Source organism: Chelonoidis abingdonii, chromosome 1 (assembly GCF_003597395.2).
Source record: "Chelonoidis abingdonii isolate Lonesome George chromosome 1, CheloAbing_2.0, whole genome shotgun sequence".
NCBI classification, from domain to species: Eukaryota; Metazoa; Chordata; order Testudines; family Testudinidae; genus Chelonoidis; species Chelonoidis abingdonii.
The window spans coordinates 318,896,881-318,924,264 of NC_133769.1; the positions used below are offsets into that span (position 1 = coordinate 318,896,881).

The window sequence follows — 27,384 nt, forward strand, 5'->3', positions numbered from 1 at the left end:
CTCAAGAGGCACAGTGATTATGCATCAACTTAATACATACAACTTGCTCCCATAAAATGTTTGTATTTTCTTCCCGTTGTTGCCACTTGTAATATGGTAACTGCCTAGTAAGCACTGAATTCTACATCCCAATTCATAGCCTCAGTTCGAACAGAACCTTGTCTTCTGCATTTTGAATCTAACACTACCCCTCATCTAGACACTGCAATGTTACCAAATCATGCATTTCCCATCATTGGATGTGCACTGACAAATACAATTTACTGTACAAATATAATCCATTATAAGCGTAAGAGGACACAACTATCCAGCGTCTGTAAAAATCAAGCTTCCTTCTGGACATTATCATATTCTTTGGTTTTATATAAACTTAAATAAGGAAAAAAAAAAACAGAAGAAGAAAAAAAAAGTCAGGTTAAATAGCTGATTGTGAATTCCCAGCGAAGAATGTGTAATGTATCCTGGCATATGTGCCTGCTTGTAACTCTGTTGTGACTAATCTATTTGTCTTTGGAAGAAATGTCAGTTAAATGCAAGGGATACAATTCATCACTGGAGTAACTTAACTGAAGCCAAAGGACTCTAACTGGGCTAAATCAGGCCAGAGGATTTTCACACTCTACAGACTAACAACAACAACAAGGAAGTTCTTTGTGAGAAATCATTCAGAGAGTGTCTGCATTGGAGACAAGAGTACAGTAATAAGAGACTTCCTTTTGTATTGCCGAGAGGGGTTCACTAGCACCTTTGGATAATTTCTTCTTTTTAATTGAAAGAAAACACAAAAACAAAATAAAAAAATCTCTCCTTTGCAATGCAGTTTCTTGCAATGCAGCTTAACATTAGTGCATGATGTACGGACATCAGGATTGCCTACTGTGCAAAACAGGAGGTTTGGGTTGGATTCTTCCTTTATGTGTGAGAATGGTAGCCAGAGCTCAAATGGATATTTTCAAGTACAGCTAGAGCCATACGATCTTTTAATTTCCAAGCATAATGGTGACCTTCTGCTAACAAGCAGCAGCTCAAGTTTATCTTTGAGGCACTCTCGAGACAGATTCAAATCCCATGGTCTTGGAATCAAACCTCAGAGCTGTCACTAGTGTAATTATGTGGTGGCATCATTGGCTCACAGCTCCCTGATCCCTTTGCGACTTCTTTCTTCTCTGAGCTCTGTTTATGCTTTAACAGTAAAATAATAATTGCAATTAAACCGATGGCAAGTAAAACGGCAGCAGCTCCGCCAATGATCATGACTATCTTGACCTCTGGGTTCCTGTTATTCAGCTCCCTGGGGAGAATTCCATTGACTGTAACTTCTCTTTGTGGGATCTGTTTCTTGTTGGTGCGATCCAAAGCTATGTGCTGAATGTTAGTTCCTCTGCTGTTTTCTATGCCAATTTCTTTAGCAAGCTCTGGAGCTTCTTTGACCCCTCTCTTCTGACGTATCTGCATTGAAGTTCCTGGATTCCCACCGCTGACCAGAGAGTGATATTGGTACTCCACACTTCTTTTGCCAATACCTCGGTTGGCACTTTCTTTTGATCTCACAGTGTAGATTGTATGTATGTACCATTCTCTACCCAAAGACACCTAGAAAACACATTTTGTTCAACATTATCCACCTCGATGAAGTGGTTAAACACCAATACAAACTGAGAAGCAAATTGCAAGCTATTTCATCATCTGATCCTGAAATGCCTTGACAGCACTCCTGAGGCCATGCTCAGAAAGAATATGCCACATGCCAAGCACCCCAGCAGGAATTGGCAATCATGCTATCCGTTACACACAGGGTGTGGAGCCCAAGTCCCTCCATTGCCAGCCTCCATTGCTGCCTGGTGCAGATGAAGGCGCATGAGCCATCTCCTCCCTGGCCTTTTTTGGTGATTTAGTGTCATTGGACTCACAGAGTCCTTGTGCAAGGACTACAGTTACGGCTGCACTTCAGAAGTGAAAGACTCATTGCACATTCTGCCCACTATGCATGCCCAACCAGAGGTGAGCCACAATTTGGCCTTGAATTTGTACCAGCTCATCAAAAAGAGGGCATGCAATGAACAGGTCATTTCATGTTCACAGCGTTGTTGTAGTCATGTCGGTACCAGGATATTAGAGAGACAAGGTGGGTGAACTTTTATTGAACCAACTTTTGTTGGTGAAAGAGACAAGTCTTTTCAAATCTGAAGAAGAGCTCTGTGTAGTTCGAAAACTCATCTCTTTCACCAACAGAAGTTGGTCCAATAAAAGACACCTTGGCTCTCTAGAGCATTTCATGGCTAGACCATATCTAGTTTTAATAAACTGTGTTTACTGCCTGACACCCCATCTCAGCATTACCTTCCTATAATTTCCTTTTATGCCCAGACTGCCTTCTGTACACCTAGTTACCATTGACTCTTGCCATTCTCATTGTGTTGTCAGCCTAAGAGGGCAGAACAAATGACTAGGTTATTACTGGAAACAGAACCCTCAAATAGCAAATGGGATTTGACAATCTCTATATGCCAGATTGTGAAACCCTTACTTACATGGGTGAGCAGTTACTCAGTCAAACAATCCCACTGGTTTTAATGGGATTCCACATGTGCTTAAAATGTTCAACAATCAGAGTAAGGGCTCCCTATCGTTTCTTCTACTTACTTATTTTGACCTTCGCATATGTTTTTGCAAATATTAAAGGGGCAAAGTAAAATTTGTATGGGCTGCATAAATGAAGAGGCTGAGCATGAATGAAAGATATGGCATCGAGGAAGTAGTTGGATCCCTTACCTGCTCACTTCTAAACGTTCAAGCGGTCTTGTGCTTTGGATGGTGTAGAATGGTTGTACAGAAAGTGATACTGTTTTGGTAACTTTAGTTAGCTGGACTTTGCTGAAATGTACTTTCAACCTTAACTTAGTAAGCATTTGTTTGATTTTGCTAGGGCTTTATTTTTTTATTTTTTTTTTTTTTTTTTACTGTCCATGAAAAAGTTTACGTTGGGTTGGTGTATAAAGTCCAGAGGAGAAGAGTCCTGGCTCTGAAAGGTCTTATGAGGTGCATTTAAGGCCTTATCCAACTCCGGCTGAAGTCAGTGGGAATCTTTCCATTGACTTAAATGGAAGTTGCATCAAGACCTTAAAGTATCCCGGGATAAGAGTTCCCCTGCCCTGTATGCCCCTTCCAAGTTCCCCCACATCATCTCTCTCTGAGACTTCAATTCCAAGAGCAGTTAGCACAGCTCAAGACCAGTCCTAGTCCACTGTTCTCTTCATCATCACTCATCCTGAACTTTTCCTCTCGAGATTTCCCCCACCTCCACCTCTCCCTCCCAGTCCAGGACTGGAGTCAAAAGCAGGTCACTTTATCATAATTTACAAATAATTTTCAACTTTGCAGTATACGTATGTACAACAGCATGGTACATGAGTGACCTGGGCTGTAGCCTCAAAAAACTGGAAAGGGCAAAAAACAAGAGGAAATACCAAAAAAATAAGACAGAGAGAGCTACAGGGGATTGGTTCAATCTCCATGAATATTCTGGGCCCTGCTTTCACTTATACTGGTTTACATCTATGCAAATTCACTGACTTCAATGGTATTGGTGTCCTTATTGCAGTTTACACATCCTCAAGTTCATTATTCTTATAATTAAGTATTTCCTTATATGATGCCTGACTCTGTTTTAGATTCTTAGCACAGTACTCTTGAGGCTGACCCATAGATTGCTCACCTGAAACAGTGGTGTTGAGTCCACTTTAAATCCATCTGAGCCAGGTTGCTTGACTAAAGGAATTGCCTCAGGATCATCTATTGCTAGTCTTGCATTAAAAAGCACATTTCCAAAGCTTGTGGCTTGTGTCTCTGGTTGAGCTTTGTCCTAAATGGTGAAAGGGAAAAATAATGCTGTTTGTGTCCTGTACATTCGCACATTCACTTCCGCAAAGAAAGAAGTTTTTATATTCACATGGAAATGCAATTTTCCCAGGAACATAATCAACACATACTATTTTATGTAATCTGGTGCATTCCTAAGGAAAAAAAGTGCTCTTCAGCAACACTGTGATTATATCTGACTAGCACTAATTTCTTTACTGCCTGAGGATTTTTGCCACAGAAATAAAATGGAGGGAAATTCTAGAGCTTTTTTTTTTTTTTTTAAAGAAAAAATCCTTTCACACCTTCTTTACAGATTATTATAAAGACAGGCAGAAACCCATTCCTCCCCCATTTCACAGATTACCTTTAAATTGTAAATAGGTGAGGACTCTAAAACACTAACATCAAAAGCTTGAACGACTCTCTCCTAGAAACAGGCCTCCCAGCTCAATGCCTAACTTCCTCCCCCTGAAACTTGAGTCCTTGGCCATCACATAGAATCTTCTGCCAGCTCAAACCACCTCACTGACTCCCTTAAGGAAAAGGAGCAGATGTCTGGCAAGGACTAATTTACCTTTTATTTAGACTAGTGGTATAATTTTCAAAAGCACCAAAGTAGCCTTAGGAGTCTAAGTCTCATTTAAAGTCAATGGGACTTAGGCTTCTTAAGAGCCTAAGTCACTTCTGAAAATGAGACTTAGATGCTTTAGAAAATTTTACCCTAGGTCTGAAGATGATCAGATGATTACTCTACATTGGACAACCCTGGATAGCTCCTGGAAGCAGCCCCTCCAGATCTGTCCAATCAACCTTCCTCTGCTGCTCCAGCTCAGGACCGTGGCAGAAGGCATACCTTAGAGAGAGGTAGGAGACATCAGATTTAAGCGTATTCCCTTCACTTCACTCTCCCTTCCACAGGAGATTTTTGTGCCATGGTACGAGGGGCTCAGTTTCCAAGGAAATCCAGGGACCCAAAATGATTCAATATTTGATTCAACCCTTCTAGGTTGTCTCACCCACTGACTGACCCACCACGATGACTCAACCCCCTGCTGACAAACATGAGGGAGATGTCCCCTCAGTGAATCTCACTGCACTCCTAAACTTGCAGACACGAGGGTCAAGTTCTAGGCAGAATGCTTATAAAGGGTTAGGTACCCCTTTTCACGGGATTTCTTTCTTCAGAGGCAAGTACTGGGGTACTGTGCAACATGAAAAGGAGATAGCAGGTTCTGCCTTCAAGATTCTGATCACCATTTCCTACAGATCAGCGTTTAAGCACTGTAAAATGAGGGTGAGGAAGATTATGAGAGCTTCTCACTTATTCTGTTGGACACATGCAATTTGAAGAGACATTTTTACACTACGTAATCTCTAGGAAAATCATAGTCAAAGCTCGGGGAGAAATGTAATGAAAAAAGCTGCTACCACAGGGTCCTTTTAAAGGATGCTGGAATGAAAAGAGCAGTCTCAGCTATGAGGTAGACTCCTCTCCTTCTCTAAATGTCCCAAGAGGTCTATCTGGAAGCCAGAACTACTGCTTGATTACTATTGCCAGGACAGAGTAGGTAATGCAAATAGCAGGTATTGACAAATCCAAAAGGACTGAGGGAAAACTGTGCCTGAGAAATCAGAGAGATGGCAGAGATGGCATCATATCCATACACACAGCGCACCTCCACCAATTCAGGAATGAATGGACAGTAATGACAATGGATACAGGAAATCAAATCCAAAAACTGGGTAACAGTTCTACCTGCCCCAACAGACACCCCAGGTGTCTGATTTGTTTCTTACACTTTATAAACATTTGTACACTCATCATATCAATAAAATCTCATTCAACTGAATGCCCTCACTGTTCCCATTTAATAAGCAAAATTACCTGTTCCTGAAAATTAAAGTTATTCTGTTGTTGTTACTTCTGGTGTGGGTTTTCCTGTTTTGAAGTGTACAATATATGTAGGCTTGACAGATTTTGATGAGTTTTTAAAATAATGTTGATGGAAAATATCAATGTTTATTTTAAAGCATTTTTTCTATTTTTATTGATTTAAATTTTCACAGTTGTGGGACAATATGGGCATCAGAAAATAATCATTTAATGACAGTAGATATTGAGACTCAAAAAGTTAAAGCTTTAAACCCAAATTGTCAACATTACATGTCAAAATACATAAAGCAAATATCCTTAAATCAAACTCTAATAAGTTCTCAAGCAGCATTTCGCTTATTTTGCCTATCTAGAAACTTTAACTATTATCAATGGAAATATTTTTGTGGTTTGTATGTGTACAGTGAAATCAATGTTCCTCAACTTTTACTGATAAAAATCTAACCCTTCCAAGCTTAAATATATGAGACTATACAAGCAACATGTCATACTGTTATCTTGAGAAATCAAAGTGTAAAATATGCCACAACTGCTGAGACTCCCTGGTGGGATTAACCAAGTTGTAACCAGCACACAGAAGGTTCTGGATAACAATATTATGCCCTAACCAAGCTGCACTAGACTAGAACTGAAGTAAAAAACTTGATGGAAGATCATAAGAATGGCCATACTGGGTCAGACCAAGGGTCCATCCAGCCCAGCACCCTGGCTGCCGACAGCGGCCAATGCCAGGTGACCCACAGGGAGTGAACCTAACAGGCAATGATCAAGTGATCTCTCTCCTGCCATCCATCTCCACCCTCTGACAAACAGAGGCTAGGGACACCATTCCTTACCCATCCTGGCTATAGTCATTAATGGACTTAAACTCCATGAATTTATCTAGTTCTCTTTTAAACCTTGTTACAGTCCTGTTATAGAACCTATCCTTGCAACAAAGCCGATGCCAACTCTGTCACACATACCTATTCAAGTGACACCATCATAGGACCTAATCACATCAGCCATGCCATCCGGCTCATTTCCCTGCACATTCTACCAATGTGATATATACATCACGTGCCAGCAATGCCCCTCTGCCATGTACATTGGCCAAACTGAACAGTCTCTACACAAAGGAATAATGGACACAAATCTGACATCAGGAACCATAACATTCAAAACCAGTAGGGAACACTTCAACCTCTTGGTCACTCAGTAAAAGACTTAAAGTGGCCATTTTGCAACAGAAAAGCTTCAAAAACAGACTCCAATGAGAAACTGCTGAACTTGAATTAATATGCAATCTAGATACCATTAATTTAGCTTGAACAGAGACTGGGAATGGCTGAGATCACACAGATTGAATCTATTTCCCCCTGTTAAGGCATCCTCACACCTCGTGTCAACTGCTGAAATGGGCCACTCTGATTATCACTACCAAAGTTTTTTTTTCCTGCTGATAATTGCTCATCTTAATTAATTAGCCTCTTAGAGTTTTGATATGGCTACTTCCACCTTTTCATGTTCTGTATGTATATATATCTCCTTACTATTCCATTCTATGCACCTGAAGAAGTGGGCTGTTGCCCATGAAAGCTTATGCTCAAATAAATTTATTAGTCTCTAAGGTGTCACAAGTACTCCTGTTCTTTTTTTAGTTTTGTGAGATCTTGTTAACGTTCTTCACAGTCTGCTTTGGCCTTAACTATATCGATTCAGTTTAGTATCATCTGCAAATTTTGCCACTTCACTGTTTACCCCTTTCTCCAGATCATTTATGAATAAGTTGAATAGGATTGGTCCTAGGAATGATCCTTGGGGAACACCACTAGTTACCCCTCTCCATTCCGAAAATTTGCCATTTATTCCTACCCTTTGTTCCCTGTCTTTTAACCAGTTCTCAGTCCATGAAAGGATCTTCCCTCCCATCCCATGACAACTTAATTTTCATAAGAGCCTGTGGTGAGGGATCCTGTCAAAGGCTTTCTGGAAATCTAAGTACAATATGTCCACTGGATCCCCCTTGTCAACATTTGTCCACAAGCCCTTCAAAGAACTCTAATAAATTAGTAAGACATGATTTCCCTTTACAGAAACCATGTTGACTTTCGCCCAACAATTTATGTTCTTCCATGTGTCTGATAATTTTATTCTTTGTTATTGTTTCAACTAATTTGCTCGGTACTGACATTAGACTTAGTGGTCTGTAACTGCCAGGATCATCTCTAGAGCCCTTTTTAAATATTGGCAATACATTAGCTATCTTCCAGTCACTGGATACAGAAGATGATTTAAAGGATAGGTTAAAAACCATAGTTAATAATTCCGCAATTTCATATTTGAGTTCTTTCAGAACTCTTGGGTGAATGCCATCTGGTCCCGGTGACTTGTTACTGTTAAGTTTATAATTAATTCCAAAACCTCCTCTAATGACACTTCAATCTATGACAATTCCTTAGATTTGTCACCTACAAAGGATGGCTCAGGTTTGGGAACCTCCCTAACATCCTCTGGTAGGTATATTCTTAAGAGACCCTTGCCCTGCAACAGGCTCAAAACAACAAATTGTGTTGAAAATCTGAAAAAAAATTACACATGCTTTTGATTAAATGAAGAATACTTACCACAATCTTAAATCTATATAAGAGGGATGGAGAATCAGCTAGACAGCCATATTCTGCATTTGGTGGACTAAACTTGGGTACATATCCATCTGCTCCAGTGCACAGGAAAACCTTCTCAATGCTACAATAAAAGGAATCACCGAGGTTCTGTACTGGATCCACCATCACACGACCATATATAATATCACCTGAAAACAATCATTGTTTCAAACACAATATATCATTCTGTAAAGCAATTATCCAAGTGCTGATGGTGGTCAGACACATGTACTGTGAAACAGCAGGTTATAAGAAACAATCACACTCCTTTTAACAAATTGGCCTCAATTCTGAGCTGTGCTCCAGTTCCTTTACACTGCTCTAGCAACATAAATGGACTGGAACCCAGGTGGATTCTCGCTTGCAGGAATCTCGCTGGCAGTAGGAAATGGGTTGTGTTCCATGGCTGGGGTAGACCTACAATACCTTCCTGCAGAGCTCCCAGCTTAGGGGTTTGCCTGAGGGGCAGGAAGAGGCATGGCTAGAATGCACGGTGCTCCATATATTCTGGGCCAGCAGAGTAGCCCATAAGTGGTCACACAAGGCTGCTATAACTGAAAGCAGCCACTAGGGCTGCTCAAAAATTGAGTTGGGTGCTGCTGGACTCATAATTCACAAGGAGCAAAGATATATAGAGCCACTGCTGTCCTCCCCAAATCCCATCTTGGACTGCAGCCTTTTGTCTTCTAACACTATGTCTGGAATAGCAAGATACCTTCTATGTCAGCAGGACCTTGGCCACAGGCCATCAGAACTTGCTAATACTTAGTTAGATGGGCAGCACTTGGCACAATGAAAATGACATCTACTCTATGGGAAATCATTCCTCTATTATTTCCAGAGTGGGCTCTTAACACTTGATTAAATCTGTTCACATTTAACTTTGCCAAAACCGAAGAGAGACGTATGGAGTTTTAAAGACTTCTGCTGCCTGCCAAAATGTGAGGCAGGTTTTGCTTGCTAAACCCACAAAAGACTTGTGGGTTGTCAAAAATATGCAACAAAAGAGCACTGTCAGTAGCAGACCATGAGAGTCCATATCTAAGAGTCAAACAAACATCAGAGTGAATAGTACACTGTGAATTTGTCTTCAGAGAGATATGTGGCTTGTTGTTTACTATGTGTATTACAGAAGCACTTAAAGGTTTTGATAGAGACTAAAGTCCCATTACGCCAGGTCCTGTACCACCACACAGCAAGAGACAGTCCTCATCCTGAACAGCTTACATTCTAAATAGCCAAGATAGACACAGGCTGGGTAATTTGCCAAGGGCACACAACAAATCAGTGGCAGAGACATGGATAGAACCCTGGTCTCCTGAGTCCCAGTCCAGAGCTCTATTTGCTAGATCTGGCTGTCCCTCCTTGGAGTGTGAGCTTAGACCTTCAAAGCAAGAATTCCTGAAATCTAATCTCAGTTTGAACTTTGATTTCCATTGAGAGGACAAATCAATTAATCTGCCTTGTTTTCCCCATCTGTACAAAGAGGACTATTAGTACTTACTCACTTACGTGCCACATATTGGCATCCCATGCACTATCTTCGAAGGACCATATTGTATTAACTTTACGTATCACTCTGGGCCAGGACTGTATGCAGTGCAATGGGGGAGGGTTACCTCAGCTCCTCCAGGAATCAAAAACAGTGGACGGTCATTAAAGTGAATCACTTAGGTTGTAAACACCTCTAGAGAGGTACCATTCCCTGGACAGGCTTGCATATACTGCTTCAAACTGAGTTTTCTAGAGACCAATGGGAAAAGAAAAAGCTTCTGGCATAAAAAGGCTGAATTTAGATTGACTTGGGGCCTTGTCTTTCTGATCCAGAAATTGGACAGGAACTTCTGTCCAAGGGGGGTCCCAACCCATGAGGAAGGGTTGGAAAGACTTTAGCCTTCTATGGCCCAACAAGAGTGACTGGCGACGCCTGGTATACTTAGTGCATGTTCATGGTTTTTATACGGTGTCTCTGTAATGCTTTTGCCCACAGATAGGTGATGAGTGGAGACAAGAGACCTGTCTGGGCACTCCTGAAGAGGATTACAGAGGCGGGAGGAATACAGGGGCAGTTACCCTTACCTTTTAGGGATGTTGTCAGAGGATCAGCAATGTTTGTAAAGTACTTAGATGTGAAAACCGCTATTATTATTATTATTATTGCTACCCTGAGAAGTGAGCAATGAGCTGAACAGGTCTAACCCTGAATGGCGACCAGCAACGTGACCAGTTCCTATTTAGGCCTGGCAAAAGCAGAAAGACACGTGGTGGTAGTTTGTTCTGATTGAAAGAAAATGCTGATAGAGTGGAACACAGTAAAGGATGTCACATAAACTAGCCATCATTTGTGTATTTTACCTTCTGTGAAAGCAACATCGCTTTCCTGCCCAAATCCCATCGAGCCATCAGATAACCAGAGAGTCTTCTTAGAGAGGAGAAACATCTGGGTATTCAGGCTGAACTCAGCAGCCACTGGGTCGCTGACCTAAAATACAGCATAAAACTCTTCAACATGCGGTCATTAATCTGGTCTGTGTATTCACCTATATGGATATATTTACTATGAAAAGGCACTTATTTACACGATCCATTTCTTAATTAATATTAACATCAGTGTCCACTATGTTTGCCTTTCTATACTTGATACAAAGCAATTTTAATTATGCATATTACAGTAACACCCACGGTCAGTTCAATCACTATTGGGGCCCCATGAAGCTGTGTACTCTACATACACAAAACAGAAGACATTCCCAGAGCTTACAATCTAAATATGGTCAAGATGTGACAGGTGGCATAGAATACAATGGAGTGGGGTGGCAGAAGACCAGAGCAACAGTAATAGGAAAACAAAGATACATATATTAGCTAAGAATACAGTTTGGAAGTTGCACACATTTTGTTTTTAAAAAGATAAATAGAAAAATAGATATTAAAGAATCACTAATAAAAGAGAGAATTCTGTTTTTTCCCAAACAGTAAATGAACAATTTTCTCACTTGCTCTTGTGTGAGGCTGATGGAGTGAGTCATAAAAATACCATTAGAAACTATCACTAGAAGTTATGCAGCTGACCTACTCATTTCTCCTGAAATCACTTTTCCACAGACCAGACTCCAAAATATCAAAGCAGCAGGATTTGGCAACTGAAAATATACAGCTGAGGCTCTCCTTATAGACCAACCGCTACTCTCCATGTAGATGAAACCTAACAACACTGTTTATAGAAGACATTCCTTTCCAATTTGTTTGGAATTTTTCAGTTTTTAATGCATGGATTCAGGCTATAGGATCTAAAGTCCTAGAGGCTCAAAATTCAAATGCCTCACTCACATAGCTGGGTTCCAGCTTATTTTCACAAGCATGTGAAAGAAAAACAAGAGTGGCTGAATCAAACTTTTCTTTTAAAGAGAGTAAATGTCTAATGAATAGGAAACTGGAAATGTATTTTCAGCTAGTAACACTGGAATTTAGCCATGCAATTTACAGTAGCATTAACGGGAACTGTATAACTGAATCTTATATAAGATATAGTTATGCAGTTCCCATTAACACTATGTATAGCTGTGAATATACCCCTGACACATTCTCTTTTAAATCTATTTTTTTGCAATTTCACATGAATGTCTCACTGTCACACAGTGATTGACTTGTGGCTGTTACAGCAGTAGTTTAAGCATACAATTATTTTCATGATGGAAACACTTTAAGAAAAGGTTCTCAATAACATAACATGTAAAGACTATTTGGGGTGAGAGGGGTATCACCTTACTTGCTTTTAATCTTTGCCATTCACACCAATAATTAACTATCATCACTGCAGCTGGCCAGATTTTTGTATGGATGAAGAACATTGTAGGAATTCACTAAAGGGCACATCGGTGGGACCAGAGGACCTCCTGCAGCAAAGCCACTGTGATCTCTGCTGCACAAAGAAGGGGCAGGATCTGGGGAGGTCATGCATGGGTTGTACACCCCAGTGCAGCATGGATCCCAATTCCTCCCTATAGGAGGTGTGCAGAAGGCTTGGAAAAAGAAGCACAGGGGATGGCAAAAAAGGAAGAAATATCCTGCTTTGTGCAAACAATCCTTTCCCAAATGGGGTAGTAAGGTGCTGTTTACAAGGGTACTAGGATTCTTTCTTCTTGGTCCCCAAGATACTGAGGCTGGCTTTGGGTAGTAGAGTTGCCACTAGCCATGTGTCTTGTAGAAATACCACGAGGACAGTGCTTTCCCAGGGATAGAAAAAAAGGACACGAAAAGCATCAACAAGGAAATGTAAAAACAACGTATTAGAATGAGAGACACCCAGAAAATAAGCACTCTTCCCACTTACTTGATACTTGCTTTTAAAAAAGACCCTCATTCATTCATGGTGTAAACAATTCCCAAGAGGGACAACATACAAATATCCATCATATTATTCTATTTAAAAAATAAAAACTTGAAAAAAAAAAAACACAGGCAAGGTTGTGTTGTGCAGTAGATAGGGCACTAGACGGGAAGTCAGGAGAGACAGGTTCTATTACCATTGTTACCTTTGATTCACTTGGACCTTGAGACAAGTGACTTAGGGCTTGCCTACATGTGTGAACTATAGAGCACTCTCACATGTTGTGCTCTAACTGCCTCATGGAGACCCTGCTGGTGCGAACTCAAAAGTATCTAGTTCGTGTTGCTGTAGTCCTGTTTCAAACAGGACTTCGCAAACACACACTAGGTACAGGGTCTACATAGGGCAGATAGAGCACAACACATGAGAGTGCTCTGCAATTTACACTCCAGTAGATCAGACTGCACTGCCATGTACTCAAACTCTGAGGCCCAGGTTGTGATACAGGTACTCATTGACTTCAGTGGGACTATTCTTGGAACAAGGTGCTATTACAATCTGGCCCTTCACCTTTTGTTTCTCCATCTGTAAAATGTGGATAATAATGTTCACCCACCTTTGCAGAGCACTTAAAAACCTTAGGAATCAGTGCTAAGTTTTACCTGTCTATGTATCTATGTTCCTATACTGGTGCCTATTATGATGATGATACAGTTTTGGGATCTCAGTCCAGTCTCCGGTGGATAGTTATACACCACAAAAGCCAGGACCAAAATTGGCAACAACTGACACTCTATTAGCTGTCACAGCAGAATGGCCAAAGATCACCTGGGTCTTGAGGCTAAGGGCTGGTCTTCACTACCACGGAGACTCACGCTGCTGCAATCGATGTAGGTGGTGTTGATTTAGTGGGTCTAGTGAAGAGTACTCTCTGGTCAACTCCAATACTCCAGCTCTCCAAAAAGAGTAAGGGAAGTTGACCGGAGAGTGTTCCCATCATCGCAGTGTAGTGAAGAAACTAGAAAAAGTTGACCTCAGCTACGTTGACTCCAGCTACGTTATTCACGTAACTGGAGTAGCGTAATTTAGGTCAACTTACCCCAGTAGTGAAGACAAGCCCTGTGACACACTCTCTCTCCTTCAGTAGTCTCCTCCAGGTCAAGGCTGAGTCACCCTGGTGGGAGTAGCGTGAGTAATTTGCACTGTCGTTGCCCATTGTGTGCCTGCTCTGTGGATAAGGAAAGGACTCCAGCCTCCAGGACTGTCAATCCAGCATCCTTCGTGACTATGAAAGACATTTTTAGAATTCAAGTAAAAACCATGCAAAAATTTTCTTGATGGTACCTGTTGGAATCGGATATCAAGGTCAAATGTGATTGGCTCTCTAGGATTACAGATCACTGGTATACTATACTCCTGGTGAGGTACCGTGGTACAAGCTATCAGCTTCACAGTGTATGTTCCAGAATAGTCTCGTACCTGTTAAAAGCAAAGGAGAGACATGGCACTTCCACTAAAATATTTCAGAACTGGGACAGAGCAAACCAAGGAAGGGAAAGCTGAGGTTTTACCGCAAAATCTGAAACAAAGCTCCACTGCTGTATTGGTTGGTTGTACGTTGGTTCACTCCGCACGAGGCTGAGGCTAAATGTCAGGCCTGGGTGATCAGCTGACATAACCATGGAGCTCAGAGAGGAGCCTAGAAAGATGTCAGACAAGCTTGTCAGTTTAAATGTCTAGCCGCAGAGTCTCAGAACCTGAAAAGCATTCCCAGCGATTCATAAGCCACAATATGGCGGCTGATGCTAATACATTTACAGTGCATTGGTTTTATTAACCGAAACAAACAAAATCAATTATAGTCAACACAGCTGAGCCTGCTTGACTCTTGTTCAAATATCTGTTAAACAATCTCTTATGGGGCTATGCAACCAAAGCTGTATAAAGATTAAATTTAACAGAAAGGCAAAACAGGGTGAGTGGAATGGTAAAGATCTATAATCCTTTCTTATTTTTAACCTGGAATGCCAACCCAGGGAACGTAAAACAATTTCTACTGCATTGTAACTCTTTCAGCTCTGCCCTGGATGTAAAATGCAGTATGTATTTTAAAAGTAAAGAAAGAGTGGAATTGCTATAAAGGAGCTTTTTCGGTTAATGAAACTTGGATAAACTAAAATAATTTCATTAATGTTGTTTTTTTTCTTCAACACACTATTGTATATGATCTTGTTTGGAGGGTTTAATTTATTCAGATATTCTTGTTCACCTTCAGTATTCATGTCCAGAAGTACACTTAGGCCCCAATCCTGCAATTTATCTGTGCAGTTGGAACCATACACCTGCATGCAATCTAACTGAAGTGAATGGGGCTACAATGGGGCACAAGCATCAACCTGTATGGATTAGATTGCAGGATCAAGGCCTCAGATATGATTAAATGCCACTGAACATTTTATTAATAGCAAAATATGGTTCACACACTCTTTTCTACCGGATCCTCATCTGGTATAAGTCAACATAGCTCTGCTCAAATAAATGGAGCTACTCCAATTTACACCAGCTGCGGATGTGGCATGATGTATTTGAAATTCGTTACACATTATGAATTTATGAGCGTAGAGCAATGGTCTTCAACTTGTGGTCTGTGGACCCTTAGGGGTCCAGAGACAATGCTTAAGTTTTCCAAAGGGATCAGCACCTCCATTCAAAATTTTTAGGGGTCTGCAAATGAATAAAAGGTTGCAAACCACTGGCATAGAATAAAGCCCCTGCTGCTGGGCACAGCATATTAAAAGATCCAGATTTTAATAGTAGGAATAAGATAATAAACAGGATAAAATTCACAACTATGAGATATTATTAGACCTCAGAATTGACTTACCAGAATGAGACATCACAAATAACCCATGAAATCGGGCTTCAGTCTTGAAGTTGACAACCAAACGCCCTTCTTCACTGATGCGCATACTGGTTGGGTAGAGAGAACCTGCCAGCAGATGCCAAGTAGCACTGATTATTCAGCATGCAAATGGCTAATAAATGAGTCATGGTTTGATAAAACACTGGCACCCTTTTATTTCACATTGCCAAGTCAGTCAACAATTTGGCAGGGAGTCTGTTGACATCCTTTGGATTTATCCACGGTGACTGTCAAGTAAGATTTTATGTGAAGGGCCCATACTTTGTGTGGTATTACAGTCTTCCAAAGTATAAAACATGCCTCCCTGGAACAACAAGGATTTTGGCTTGGTACCCACACTCAAACATTCATCTAGACAGAGAGTTTAATGCATGTGTCTTCCCTGAGGTTAAAACTGCTTCCAGCTATGCAATATTTCATAGCCAGTAGAATAATGAATTCATGTTACTTAAAGTTTTATAATCCACGACAGCTTGTGCAACAATGGAATAGAAAAACACAACAAATCCTAAATTTCAGTCAACATGCAAGAAAATGGAATTTTATGATTTTTCAAAAGTGATTGATAAATACCTTGATATTTCTCATTCAATACAATAACACATCTGAAATCAAGTTTACAGAATTTCCAAATCAGAGAGCCTTTCTAGAATATTGAACAGAATGGCAGACCAATGGCAGTTTATTTGCAATTAATTATTTCACATATATACCACAAAGCAATATTTTCATATACAATTGCTTCAAAAATTATTCTGCTGCATGCAACCTAAGGCTTCAGCAACAGAGTAAGAGTAAAAATCAATGAAGTCTGAACACATACCTTGGAGCTCTGCTTCAGGTGGGCTGCCAATTCCATCCTTCCACAAGATGGCAGTGTCATACACAAAAGTCAGCCGAAGTTCAGACTGTAGGTCAAAATGCCGCCAGCCACCTACACCCACAGGTGAATGGAAAACATAGGAGACATACAAGGGGACTCGCAAGGTCACGTAGGACTGCACTAAGTTCAGGACCTATAAAGACCAAAATCAGTTAGTTCGGTACATGGTAATGAAATATAGTGCAGTACAGACAACTCTAATGCATAAGCAAAAAATACAGAGGATACACATTACTGTAAACATTTTGAATGAGATGAGTACTCTCTCTTCCAAATTATACATGATGGATAAAGCACTGAATTTCAATGGTTTGCATGTGGACACACATCTTCTCAAGTGCCCTGTTTGTATTTGAAGCAGAATATGAATTCTGACACTAAGGAACTAATTTTTGATCCGTCATTCTTGTTCAGTCTTTGTAAATAGCCAACTAACAACGGTTAGATAGAGAACCAGTTGGGGATAGCCGGTTAACAAAACAAAACAAATCTTTGCTTGTACATTTTATCCTTCTCCCTCAACCTTCACCTAGTGCCCATCTTCTGAGATGTCAAATCCTGTAATAACCTCCGCATGGTAGGACCCTGCATTTGCATGGAGCTCAATGCAAGATTGAAGTGTTAGATTACATTCTCTTCATGGCTTGAACTGTGACTTCTATGGGTAGACAGTGGGTGTCATATTGCATAAATTCCCATAAATAAATACTAATAGTGCATTGAAGGATCAAGTCAGAATACTTTCAACTGAAAAGAATTAGAAAATTAAATCTGATTTTAAAAAAGAATATTTTTGGTTTATATCATATAAATACTAATACTCTATTTAAATATTTTCAGCCAGAAAAGGTATGTTTTACAAAGTAAGGAAGAACAAGGTTAGAAAATCACTATCTATTATGTACAATAGAGTTATTATCGGACTTCTATGCCCTTTTTATTTTCTGAACAGATTTTTTATATCTATTTAATTTAATATTCATTTTTTGTGAAATAATACTGCCATTACCACTCTATTATTAGAGATAGGGCCATCCAGAGCTTGTAACTGTGGAGGAACTTTTATAATGCCATTGGTTGCATTGGAGGGGAAAGGGTAAGAGGGTATGGGAGAAGGATGGAAAGATTTCAATTTCATTGGGAGAGGGGGACTTAACTGCCATTTGTGTCTTTGAATATCTCCCCCAGATTAATTCCTTACAGGGTTTTAAAAGTGTTTTGCAAAACCTCTGGCACTGTTTTAAAACTTTACAAGTTGTGTGAAATCCAAAACCTCTCTGGGTTCACCCAGCTCCATTTATTGGGTCTCTCTCACTCCTGTTTTATGTTTTACTATCCCAGGCAAAAAGCACAGTAATACATAAAACCACAAGTATAGCAATATTACTTTTTTGTAGCACTTCACATTCTGAACTAAGTAAGTACTTGATAACAGAAAACGTTGGCAGTTGTTAATGTGCTTCTACATGAAAAATCATTTAGCTTGTGCAACGTGCAGTCAAAAAGACCTCCTTCCTTTCATTGCATCTGCTTGTGGAGTGATCTTCTAAAGCATATTAGCATTTAAACTCTAGATCATCTGGAAACTTATGAAAAAGAGTCTTTTCTTACTTTCTCCTGTTTTAAAAGATATTCTTCTTAGTAAAGGGCCCTTCCAAATGTTTTTATTTAAAATCAGAGATATAGTCAGCAAAAGACCATTTGGGTCATCCAGCTACATGATTCATGAAAGCTCAATTAATACTTAGCCAGTTTCTATAATCCAGTCTGTAGAAAAACTTGTCTCATAGTTCAAGGTATAATTGGAAAATATTCTTATAAGTTGTCTGTTATTACTAGTACTTAGCAATTGATCTTGAAATGTGTATTTATGATTCCTAAAGTGTTATGTAATAAAGTGGCCTCACAGCTAATATTAGGTGTTACTGTTACAGTCAGTTAAGATTAAGGCTCCTTTGTTGGTTTTATTAAATATGTTCAGGAACTTTTTTTTCCGGATCAAGATAATAGCTTTCCTGTCTAGGTGTACTGAATGCCAAGAAGTTCTTAGACAAAAAATGTTGCTCCTTCAGTCAACTATGTATTACGTAAATAGGGCCAAGTTCACCCTGAGGTAACTCCATTGACTTCAATGGAATTACCTCAGGCACAGATTTGACATGTTGTTCCAAAGCAATAAAACAGGATATTCACTCATGTTAAGACAAATGCACACTGTGATGCAGCTCCACAGGAGATTTGGTTTGCCTTTGATTCAGGAACAATCTTGCACTCCTGGCACATAGTCAAGATTCAAACCAATTTGCTTCCATAACTAAACACGTCTCTACCATCTCTGCCAGCCCAAATGGCCTTTTCTTGATCTTTACATATGAGTTTTTGTTTTCCATCTGCATGTTCATATAGCAGAAAACCAGCCAACCAACCAAAGGTCTTAAATTCAGTTTGTGTGTGATGAGGGGAGCAGAAAAAGAACCCTAGCTAAAAGAGCTAACATGATAAAAGGTCTCACATATATTCAATTACCTATTGTAAAGAAAACAAGCATAGTGCAATGTTTAGCTTTTCTGTTACACCTTTTCCTGAGCTGTGTGCACCAGACACTGTCAGACATTCATGCACAGTTTACATGAACTAACTAACGTAATCTGTAAGCAACAATTTAGACTAGTATTTCCCCCCTCCATTTTATATGACACAAGTCTCTGTATTGGAAATAATTCATTTCCACTGGTGGAAATAAGTCTGCAGGTCCTTGCTGAGTGAAAGTCTACCTGAAAGACAGTTCCAGTGTCACAAAGCACTGACAACCCTTGCTCTCTGGGAGGGCCTGAAGCCAGCTGGTGCAGTATTGAAAGAATAAAAGGCCTGGCTGGGATCAGTGCATTAGGAGATGGGCTAATTCAACACATCTCTTGATTATCCTCCCTGTATGGAATTAAAAGCTATCCTCCCCTGGGAGAACCCATGAAGGAAGGCAGGGGGGATTGTTAGGATTGTAAATTTTCTAATCTCATAAAACCAAACACCTTTCTCCACCTCTTCCCAGAGACCCCACCCCTTCTCTCTCCATCTCCCCTCCCTACATTGCTCACTCTCGCCTACCCTCACTTACTTTCACTGGGCTGGGGCAGGGGGTTGGGTGTTGGAGGGGCTGAGGGCTCTGGCTGGAGGTGTGGGCTTTGGAGTGGGGCAGGGGATGAGGGGTTTGGGGTGAAGGAGAAGGCTCTGGGCTTGGGCCAAGGGGTTCAGAGTGTGTGAGGGGGCTCCGGGTTGGGGCAGGAGGTTGGGTTGCAGGAAGGGGTGAGGGCTTCGGGATGGGATCAGGGATGAGAGGTTTGGGGTGCAGGAGAGGGCTCCAGGCTTGGGGCCGAGGGGTTTGGAGTGTGGGAGGGGGCTCAAGGCTGGAGCAGGGGGTTGGGATACGGGAGGGTATACAGGGTGTGGGCTCCAACTGGGTGGTGCTGATCTGAGGTGGCTCCCGGAAATGGCCGGCATGTCCCGCTCCTAGGTGGAGGGGCTAGGGGGCTCTGTGCACTGCCTGCGCCTGAAGGCGCTGCCCCCGCAGCTCTCGTTGGCCGTGGTCCCCAGCCAATTGGAGCTGCAAAGCCAGTGCTTGGGGTGAGAGCAGCGTGTGGAGCCTCCCTGGTTACCCTTGTGCCTAGGAGCCAGACATGCCAGCTGCTTCCAGGAGCTGCACAGAGCTAGGGAAGGCAGGGAGCCTGCCTTAGCCCCGCTGCACTTCTGACTGGACTTTCAGTGGCCCGGTTAGTGGTGCTGACTGGAGCCGCCAGGGTCCCTTTTCGACTGAGTGTTCCAGTCAGAAACTGGATGCCTGTCAAGCCTGGGTAATACTGCTGGGTATGTGACAGACAGAAAGAGAGAGAAAATATGCCTCTGCCAGAATAGCTGCCCTCTCATGGGTTCAGTGATAGGGCTGAAAATTTCCACTCCTGATGCTCACCAAGATCAATCAAGTCTGTTATCTATACTCAGATTCTACCCCAAATGTTATTTAATAAGTTGCATCACTATACTATTTCTTAATAAATAAGCAGAACCCTGCCAGTGAAAATAATCATTTTAGCCCAGTAGATAGAAAAATAAAATTAAAAAAAACATGTAATTTATCTCTTCGATCAAACTAAATAAAGCTAAAATCAAATGGGCAAGCTTATTAAAAAGCTGCTGTGGGGACTGGAGAGGAGACTGTTTCCCTGCATTCCAAGTTGAGCTGCCAGTGAACAGAACTCAAATGCTTCTGATTCCAGTCTGGATAGAAAAAAACAAAGAAATCGACTAACCATTTCCATATAGTTTGGGAAACCCTTATTTTCCAGTCCTACTTGGGATATGCCATTCAATTGAATATGGAAAACATCCCTTCCATTGTGATATCTCCATTTTTTTGCACTGCCCGCAGAGACTAATGAAAGTAGGCAGCTGTTCCTGTTTTAACTTGATGTTATGAAAGCAGGAGGCTAACTGAGAACTATAAAAGTAGAGTATCAGTTTAAGTGCTATGGAGATTCAGAACAGGTGCATTACATATCTATGTATTCCACACTCAGTAGAACTTAGCAGTTGCATTTTCAGAGTTTTATTCATTAACAATAATTAAAATAATATCTAGAATAATTTCTCAGAACGTTGTATGACTTTAAACCTTATGATGCTGATGTGGATATTCACAGTTCACTGTCACACTCAAAGTCAAGAGACAGGGGGGCTGTGGAATCTAGGAAATTGTGCCTAATGCCCTGTAACCATGTCATGTCTGGAGAACATGAGAAGATAGAAAAGAGGAGCTGCTCCAAGCAGTACAAGAAACGCACTCTATCAATTCCTGATAAAGCTACAGATCAATAAATCTCTAACAACTGTTTATAAAAGTCATTCCTGTGAGCAAACAAATCTTTTATGCCTGTCATCTGTGTGGAGAGTAGACTTACAAGCATCTCCTTTGCAATCTGAAATGTCAGAATGAGCCTGACGTCTGTTTCTGAACTTTGATGAGTACCATGCCAGGATTACAAGAGGTAAAAAACAACCCCCGCCCCACACGCCATTTCTACAGGTTCTCTTTTTATTACAGAACACTTTATTAGATAATACAAATATGTTTCAGTGCCAAATCTGTCACAGCACAGATTAAATGAGAAAACACACATGAGAAAGGACATTCTCTGTTTCAGATCCATTTTAGGCACATTTTGCTCATAATTTCACTATTGCAACCCTACTGATTGTAACAGAATGGCCCTAGTTTATGTGAGGGCAGAACCTGACCCAGGAAAATGATCTGTTACATGATCATTGGGATACTATCAGGGACAGCATAAGAGTGTGTGTCCTCATTGCTAGGTGTTTATAGCATGAAAAATAGTTAGAGGCAAGCAGTATACCTTGAATCCTTTGTAATATATTTCTTAGTGAAGCAGGATTTTCATGCTAACTATAATTTTGTCCTCCAAGTTGTCCTGAACCTATTTTTCATTGCATAAGTGGGATATATCTCTTCAATTTATCCATGCAAGCTTAACAATGTTATCAACCACTTATTTACACAATAACGGTTTGTTAAATTGAAAAGTCAGCCCCACGAAGGCAGATGGCCAGGTGAGTTAAAGGTGAAATGCAAAACAGGTATGTTTAATAGAATTTGAATGGAGAGGAGAATGGAACGCAGCCTTGACATGTCAGACCTCTTGAAATTTTTAACCTTTTACTTTGTTGCACAGCTGGTACCCATATATCCACAAAGTATTCACTTTATAAAACAGTTTTTCTTTTTATCCCTTCCTGAATTCACTTATTTACAAAAACAGCTGAGGGGGAGCGGGGAAAGACATGTGTTATGGAACCTGGCATGGTTAATGAAAAATCACAAGTTGATTATGCTAGTTGAGCTTGTGTCATAAACTGATAGATAACGGTTAATGTCTCTTTTACCTGTAAAGGGTTAAGAAGCTCAGTAAACCTGGCTGACACCTGACCAAAGGACCAATCGGGGGACAAGATACTTTCAAATCTCGATGGAGGGAAGTCTTTGTGCTCTTTGTTTTGTTCTTTGCTCGCTCTTGGGGCTAAGAGGGGCCAGACATGCAACCAGGTTTCTTCAATCTTTCTGAAACAGTCTCTCATGTTCAAAATAGCAAGTACTAGCTAGAAAAGGCGGATTAGTCTTATGTTTGTTTTCTTAACTTGCAAACGTGTATTTTGCTGGAGGAATTTTTACCTCTGTTTGCTGTAACTTGTATCTTAGGCTAAAGGGGAGGAAGTCCCTCTAGTCTATATAAGCTGAAGACCATGTAAACATTATCCATCCTGGTTTTACAGAGATAATTTTTAGTTTTTCCTTCTTTAATTAAAAGTTTTCTTTTTTAAGAACCTGATTGATTTATTTCTTTGTTTAAGACCCAAGGGGACTGAGTCTAAACTCACCAGGGGACTGGTGGGGGGAAAGGAGGTGGGGGGGAAGGTTAATTTCTCTCTGTTTTAAGATCCAAGGAGTTTGGATCAGTGTAGCCTTTCAGGGTAACCCAGGGACGGGAAAGTCTGGGAGGGGGAAGGAGGGGAAATGCTTTATTTCTCCTTGTTTTAAGACCCAAGGGCTTTGGGTCCTAGGTCCCCCATGGAAGGTTTTGGGGGGACAGGAAGTGTACCAGACACTGGAATTTCTGGTTGGTGGCAGTGCTATCAGATCTAAGCTAGGAATTAAGCTTAGAAGGGTACATGCAGGTCCCCACTTTTAGGACGCTGAAGTTCAAAGTGGGAAAAATACCTTGACAGCTTGAAAAACTGCCATGAAAAAATATATTTCTTTTTATTTGCAATTTACACTGTTCAGTGAATTTAATGGGAAAACTATAACTCGCAGCTCTGAGATCCAATTTTGCTGAAGCTAGATCTAGTGAAGATGGAAAAACACTGTCTCTTTAGAGTAAAAATGTGTAAACCTCCATATACAACTCAAGGTAGTAAAGTGATAGCTTTTAAATGAATTTTTATATGGACCATCTAAACATCTCAGCCTACACCATCTGCACTATAAATATGAACTGAACAGACTGGAAGGAAAATCTTTTCAAACCCTGGCTAGAAGCAGCCTCTCTATTGCAGAGTGAAATACAGCTGCTCAGCTGTATTCCATTACAGTAGCTTCAAGCTACCAATTGGTATGTTCAAATATTTTAATGTATGTTCTTCATCTTGTTGTTTCTGGAAGAGACTTACTTTATGTTGTTAATAAAATTTGTTTGAATGATAATTTTCTTGAGCCACTATTTCAAGTCTGGTAATGGACTGGAACCAGAGAAAGTAACTTCCACAAATAAACAAATGGTCAGAACCACAAATTGTCTGGCTCAAGAATGTAATTAGAACAGGAGGAAATAAAATCAAATGATACTTTATACTCTATCAAATAATTCCAGGCTGACTTTTCCCCCTATATAAATAAAATATTAAAAGGGACTCCAACTTTTCTTAGTTTTTTTTTTCTTTTTTTCATTTTTTAATTTCCTTTAAAAATAATATTTTGCACTTCTATAGCACCTTTCATCTAAGGATCACAACGCTTTTCAGAGTCATTAATTCACTAAGCTTCACAACATCGCTGTGAAGTATTTAAGAAACGTATAGGGGTCACACCCCAGCCTATATCTATCTATTGCTCGGATCTTTCAACTGTCTCAGATCCATTATTTTAAGAGCTTTATATACTGCAAGTTTATATACTTTATATATCTTGAATTTCAGACTTTGGCTTCCTGGATTGTGGAGTGTTGGCACAATGAAAACTGTTGCTAACTTCAACGGCTGACCTCAGCTTTAGCCAGAACACAGTTCTAATCTAGACTAACTAGTGTAGGTTCAGATGTAGGTTCCTAAAGTTAGGTAGCTACATCCACATTTAGACACTTAAATAAAAGTGGTTTGATTTTCAAGAGGGGCTGAGCACATGCAATTCCCATAAACATCCGCTGCGGAGTTGTGGGGGCTCAAGCCCCTGTGAAAATCCCTATGAAGTACTCTGCGGCTGTCTGCTTCAAGAATGTCTGGCAAGAACCTTTCCTAGCCCCTCTTCCCTGGCATCATGGTACAGATTGAAGGAGGCTGTGCTTGTATCTTCACACAGGGTTTGCTGGGACTATGAGGTACTCCTGGGAGAGAATGCTCCCTCGCAGACAAAGAGCCCTAAAAGAAATGCTCTGTGCAGGCAGTAGCCACACACCTGCACAGTGTCTGTGGCTCTGCACCTCCTGCCCCAGACTGCTCGCAGTGTTGCCAATGAAACCAAACAAGTTGCTGGGCCACTGAATCACTGCCTCATCTCCCCCAGCATGCACGCAATCTTCTCCCAGCCACTGCCACGGGTGGAACTACTACAAAGCAAAGCCCCATGGCATGAAGGAAGTTGCAGACCCCTTCCAGGAAGTCTTTCCATTGCATCCCTCCTCAGCACTACTTTTTGAGCCACATGAGCCAGGTAGGGTGAAGAACCAAGACTTGGCCTTAAAGACACAAACACAATAAAATCTTCTCACTGACTGACCATTCATCTGCCACCTTACTCACCTTGCACAGACAAAAACTAAGGCTCAGCAGGAGCAGTGGATAGTACAATATTGCTGAAAGTGTTTTTTTGTCATTTCCTTATCTATTACATTCTGCACTGTGGAACACAAGCTTCCTTGGCGTACTGAACCAAGAGCATGGTGAAAACTGCAGTTGCCAATTTTCATCCCACATAGGAGGATTATTAATTGTTAGCTGAAGGGGAAAAAAGCCCCACAATGGTAACAACTGCAGACATAGGGCAATGACTGACTAGCCTCTCAATTGGAGGGGGGTCATGTGAAGACAAAGACCAAACTCAGAGAAGAATTAAAAATGAAGGCGGCAGTGAAATGCGTTATGGGGGGAGGGGAGACAATGTTTCACTGCTAGAATCAATTCAGTTTGATATTTCACTTACAGCACTGTAATCTTTTAACCACATCCTGCAGGGCACTGAGCATTGACTTCACCACTGCTTGAGGCCTCTCAAGATTCCCCCCCTCCACACAAAATCATTATTCTTACCTACAGTGCAAAATGCTTCCTGAGTTTGAAGCAAGTGCCATGTTTTATCTTGAGCTCGAATATACAACACCTTTTAATATTCTAAAAATATTCATAAAAATTAGTGTTAACGATGTCCCTTATTTTTTCCAGCTATGTTTATATGTGAAAGCATCTTATCTTATCTATCTGGCCTTATCTCTGAAGTATTTACAAGTATTTTAAAACAGAAATAATTACCAAAAAATAATCTGTCTGTCTTCCTTCCCAGGTAGTAGGAGAAATAGTTTGATTAGATTACAGAGGGTTCTCTGTGCTTGTTTGTGTGCTAAGGATTGTGTTCTGTATGAGAGAGAAGAAATGAATGTGTGGTTTTAGTGAGTGTGTTGTATGTCTGTGTGAGAGCTCAGAGACTGGGAGAAAGCAGAGCTGAAGACATTAGTTAGTATTTAGCTCTGAAAGCGGTGGGGTCTGTAATCATTCTTATCTTCTGGGAAGGTATTCTGCAGTCTAGCTCCACCTGCTGTGCAAGTTTTGCATCCCATACTCCCTAGCATCCCCCTTCTTGCTAATAGTGTCAGGGTTCCAGAGGAATATGCCTCTTGGAGGTTCTGGTTGCATTCTGTAGCATTATCCTAGATACGAGTTACAGTGAAAGGAAGGATGGTGTTTGGTTTTGGTCCTGTTCTCAGCCTCTGAGACTATTCCAAGATATGACCTTCGCTGTGAAATAAAAATAACTCCTCACATCCAGTGGTGCTCTATTCTGGGGTTGAGTGGAGGCAATATTGGCTTATGAAGCAATTTATTGTACAAAAAAGTTCTGGGAGGTGACTTTGCTGTCAAAATGGCAGAAGAAATACAAGCTCCCTTTGCCTCCTTCACAATATTGGCATAGACCTGTAGAAATTCTTTCCCTGATGGAAACCTAATTCCACTGCTTTAACTCACACTCCATTTCCAGAGCTCCATATGATAACCACCATATGACATGTGCAACTGGCAGAGTCTCTCTTTCCTTCTCGCCTGAGGTGTTTTCTGTTGAGTGATATGAAGCACACTCTCTTCCGTGGGCTGTCTGAACTCACAATTACTGCTGCTCCAGGGAGAAAGAGACTAGCACTGACAGCTAAATCCAAGCTCCCCACATGGCAGCACAGGAAATTGCCATCAGCATATGGGGTCAGCCTCCACGTCTTCCTCTTTAATGTTACTTTAAGGGGATTGTATTTTGTCTACATCTAAATATTGCAGTACTTCACAATCTGTACTGGAAATGGGCTAACAATCACTTGATTAAAAACACAAACTTTTCAGAACGGATCCACTCCAAAGTAGGACTGGAGTGGGATGCTTTTACTACACGTTCAAATGTAAAAAACGTAAATGTATTGGATGAAAACCTGGCTATGCTGAAGTCAATGTGAGTTTTGCCTTTAGGTTCAATGGGGCCAGGATTTCACCCATTATGTTTACAGGTATTTAGTGGTGTCATAAACAGATTGTTAAGGGTTAACGTCTCTTTTACCTCTAAAGGGTTACAAGCAGCAAACTGAAACACCTGACCAGAGGACCAGTCAGGAGACAAGATACTTTTAAATCTGGGTGGAGGGAAGCTTTTGTGTGTGTTCTTTGTCCGTTGTGTGTTCTTCTCTTGGGGGGTCTGAGAGAGACCAGACATTACTACAGGCTATCTAAGTTTCTGTTCAAATAGTAAGTAAGAACAGGCAGTTTTAGTCTTTTTGATTGTTTTTCTCTATTTGCAAATGTGGATCTGGCTGG

The 27,384-nt window shown here is 40.8% G+C and overlaps 1 protein-coding gene across 1 annotated transcript in view; it reads right to left on the reverse strand.

Moving 5' to 3' along the window:
- Positions 1-11: 11 nt before the first annotated feature.
- LOC116833558 (FRAS1-related extracellular matrix protein 2-like) overlaps positions 12-27,384 on the reverse strand; it is a 202,239-nt gene continuing 174,866 nt past the window's right edge. Inside the window, exons 17-24 of the mRNA XM_075061617.1 lie at positions 16,477-16,669; positions 15,615-15,719; positions 14,302-14,429; positions 14,075-14,209; positions 10,756-10,882; positions 8,362-8,549; positions 3,716-3,862; positions 12-1,593 (exon numbers count right to left, since the gene is read on the reverse strand). Of these exons, the coding sequence (XP_074917718.1) occupies positions 1,081-1,593; positions 3,716-3,862; positions 8,362-8,549; positions 10,756-10,882; positions 14,075-14,209; positions 14,302-14,429; positions 15,615-15,719; positions 16,477-16,669 (1,536 nt within the window). The 3' untranslated portion in view covers positions 12-1,080. The remainder of the gene's footprint in view (positions 1,594-3,715; positions 3,863-8,361; positions 8,550-10,755; positions 10,883-14,074; positions 14,210-14,301; positions 14,430-15,614; positions 15,720-16,476; positions 16,670-27,384) is intronic.